General features: G+C 45.1%; 1 protein-coding gene across 1 annotated transcript in view; it reads left to right on the forward strand.

Moving 5' to 3' along the window:
• Positions 1-974: 974 nt before the first annotated feature.
• Positions 975-3,292, forward strand: part of onecut2 (one cut homeobox 2) — a 31,489-nt gene continuing 29,171 nt past the window's right edge. Inside the window, exon 1 of the mRNA XM_053648096.1 lies at positions 975-2,549. Within this exon, the coding sequence (XP_053504071.1) occupies positions 1,337-2,549 (1,213 nt within the window). The 5' untranslated portion in view covers positions 975-1,336. The remainder of the gene's footprint in view (positions 2,550-3,292) is intronic.

Here is a 3,292-nt window from a genome sequence, read left to right on the forward strand (position 1 = left end):
ATCAAAAGACAAAAAAATAAAATAGGTCACGCGTTTCAGACTTCTGTCCCTTCGTCCTTAATTACAGACTCGCTTAAACAAAAGCCGCATCTGCTCAACCTCCAGAGCAACCGGCCTGCAGAAAAATCTGTTACTTTTCAACCAGTTGGAGTTTTCTTAGTGTCTTGGGACACTGTAAAGCTTCAAGACATTTTAATTAAAAAAAAAAAAAAAGTTTCTATAGCAAATGACATCAAAGTGCAGCAGAGTCTTTTGCGTGTCCAATCTAAAATCTATACATGTAAATGTTATGTGCGCTTTTTTGGGACAGAAATAGCTACCATGAATGAATAATGACATTACATTTGAGTAAGTGTGCAGAAAACACACAACATTTGCATCATATGACATTAAAGAAACAAGCAGAAGAGGAAAGAAAGAAAAACAGAATAGCAGTTGTTAGATGACGCGTTGAACATTCCTGATTATTCTGTGTAGATATACAGCACATGAAGTCGATCAACTAATAAAATTAACTCTTTTTAAGGGGGGGTATATATTACGAATATAGGATGTCCAGACTCTCAAATAATATCAGCTTTAATAAGAAAAATGGATTTGGAGTTTTTCATTTATATATATATATATATATATATATATATATATATATATATATATATATATATATATATATATATATATATATATAAATTCTGGTGAGTGTAGTGGCCTTAACATTTTAGTAATTTAAATTGTATTACTGTTTTGCTTTTTTTTTATAATGAAAAATAAACTTTTATTCACAACATTAATTATTAAATGTAGCAGTTAAATGTTACTAATTCGAAGTTTTCTTTTTAAATATCTTTATTTTGCCTCTATAACACAGGAACTTGGTTTACAAATCTCCACACAAGCTCACCGCAGCCTGCGATTGGACACCAGGCCATAAGGGGGCGGTCCTTTCAGGTCATTTCATCCTGGCACTACAATGTGATTGGATATTTCAACCTGTCCTTCAGATAGAAGAGGGGTGGGGGGGGAGAGAGCAAAATACAGAAAACCCCGCCCATTTCATCAGGGTTGGCTGCAGCAAAACTAAGCAGAGCAAATCCCATCCTGCACAAATCCAGCTGCTAGAGCAGAATCCGCAGGAGGAGGAGAGGGTCGGACATGGGGAGAAATCAGCGCTGGCCCGTCTGAGACACAACACCGATATTGTTTTGGTTTTTTTTTATTTATAAAAGGAGGGGGAAAAAACCGAGAGGCCTTAAGGGAAAAAAGAAAAGGATAACAAAATCATTCCTGTGCACAGAGACACACAAAAAAAGAAGCATTATATACATCAATGGACTGAATGAAGACTGCCTACAACGCCTATCGATGCCTGGCCAAGGAGGATCTGGATGCTTTCGCCATGAACCCGGAGATGACAATGGATGGCATGGGCGGCCTGCACGGCGCGCTGAGCGCGAGCGGCCATGAGCACGAGCTGATGAGCGGCCACAGCCCGCATCACGCACGCAGCAGCAACACCACCACTTCCACGTCGTCGTCGTCGTCGTTGCGGATACACCAGGACCTGGCGTCGCGCTCAGCCATGGTGTCCGGCATGGCGACCATACTGGAGGGCACGGGAGAGTACCGAGCCGAGCTGTCTCTGCCGCTCCATCACGGGATGAGCATGAGCGTGCCCTGCGACACGTCACCTCCCGGTATGGGCATGAGCGGCACCTATACCACGCTCACCCCTTTGCAACCTTTGCCGCCTATTTCCACGGTATCGGACAAGTTCCACCATCCTCACCATCACCACCACCATCATCACCACCATCACCACCACCAGCGGCTCTCGGGCAACGTGAGCGGGAGTTTCACGCTGATGCGGGACGACCGTGCTCTACCGGGTATGAACAACCTCTACAGCGCGTACCATAAGGACATGAGCGCCGTAGCGCCGAGCCTGAGTCCGCTCGGTAACGGCTTAGGTTCGGTGCACGGCGCGCAGCAGAGCCTGCATGGCTACGGCGGCAACACCGGCGGCGGCCACGATAAGATGCTGGGCTCCAACTTTGATGCGCACGCAGCCATGCTGGCCCGTGGGGACCAGCAGCACCTGTCCCGAGGCCTCGGCGGACCCGTGGCGAGCATGATGCCGCCACATCTAAACGGCATGCACCCCGGCGCCGCGGTGCATCACCCACACCCTCATGCGCCCGTGCTGGCGGCGTCCGGCCGGGACAGGCCACCCTCCTCCTCTTCCTCCTCCTCCTCCTCCGGTAACGGCGGCGCGGGGGCGCAGCACCATCAGCAGCAGCACCAGCAGCAGCTCGAGGAGATCAACACCAAGGAAGTGGCGCAGCGCATCACCGCCGAGCTGAAGCGCTATAGCATCCCGCAGGCCATCTTCGCTCAGCGCGTGTTGTGCCGCTCGCAAGGCACGCTGTCCGACCTGCTGCGCAACCCCAAGCCGTGGAGTAAACTTAAATCGGGCCGGGAGACCTTCCGTCGCATGTGGAAGTGGCTGCAGGAGCCCGAGTTTCAGAGGATGTCCGCGCTAAGGCTTGCAGGTAAAAATAAACAAAGGCGTTTATTTTCTTCTTCTTCTTCTTCTTCTTTTAACAAAACCAAACAACATTCCTCTCAGTAGGTTAATGCAATGATTGCCTAATAATAATAATAATAACAACAACAACAACAACAACAACAATAATAATATCATCATCATCATCATCGTCTTCGCCATCGAGGACAAAAACAAATTCAAGAATGCAATAATCTAAAAATCGCGTGATATTTATTTTAATTCACTGAACACCTTTATTGGTCGATAATTATGATCAATATCAATTGACAAGAAAAAAACCACAGCGTTTCATAATGTTTACTAATTTGATAGCTCAGCTCACGGGATTAGAATGCTTGTAGAATTATATTTATCGTCGGCGCTTTTGAGAAAAGAATATACAGGCCTATATAGGTTATTTGTATACAAACAAATTATTTAAGAAACACTGTCCTTCTTCATATTTTTTTCATATTTTTTAACTCGTGCGTTTGTTGACGTTTTCTAAATTTTGTCTTCTCTAACTTTAAAAAGCGACTCAGGGTTTTAGTGCAAACTCTAAAATACGATGCGACATTTAAACACACACACACACACACACACCAGTGTTATGTTGTTCTGGCCGTGTTCATGATGGTTCACAGAAACTGCGTCTTTCTATTGTTCGCGTTTTTTATTTTATTTTATTTGAATCGCTTTGCTAAATCAGATGAAATAATAAATAGAGAAATGCTGAGTGCTCTGATG

Source organism: Ictalurus furcatus, chromosome 18 (assembly GCF_023375685.1).
Source record: "Ictalurus furcatus strain D&B chromosome 18, Billie_1.0, whole genome shotgun sequence".
Lineage (NCBI taxonomy): Eukaryota > Metazoa > Chordata > Actinopteri > Siluriformes > Ictaluridae > Ictalurus > Ictalurus furcatus.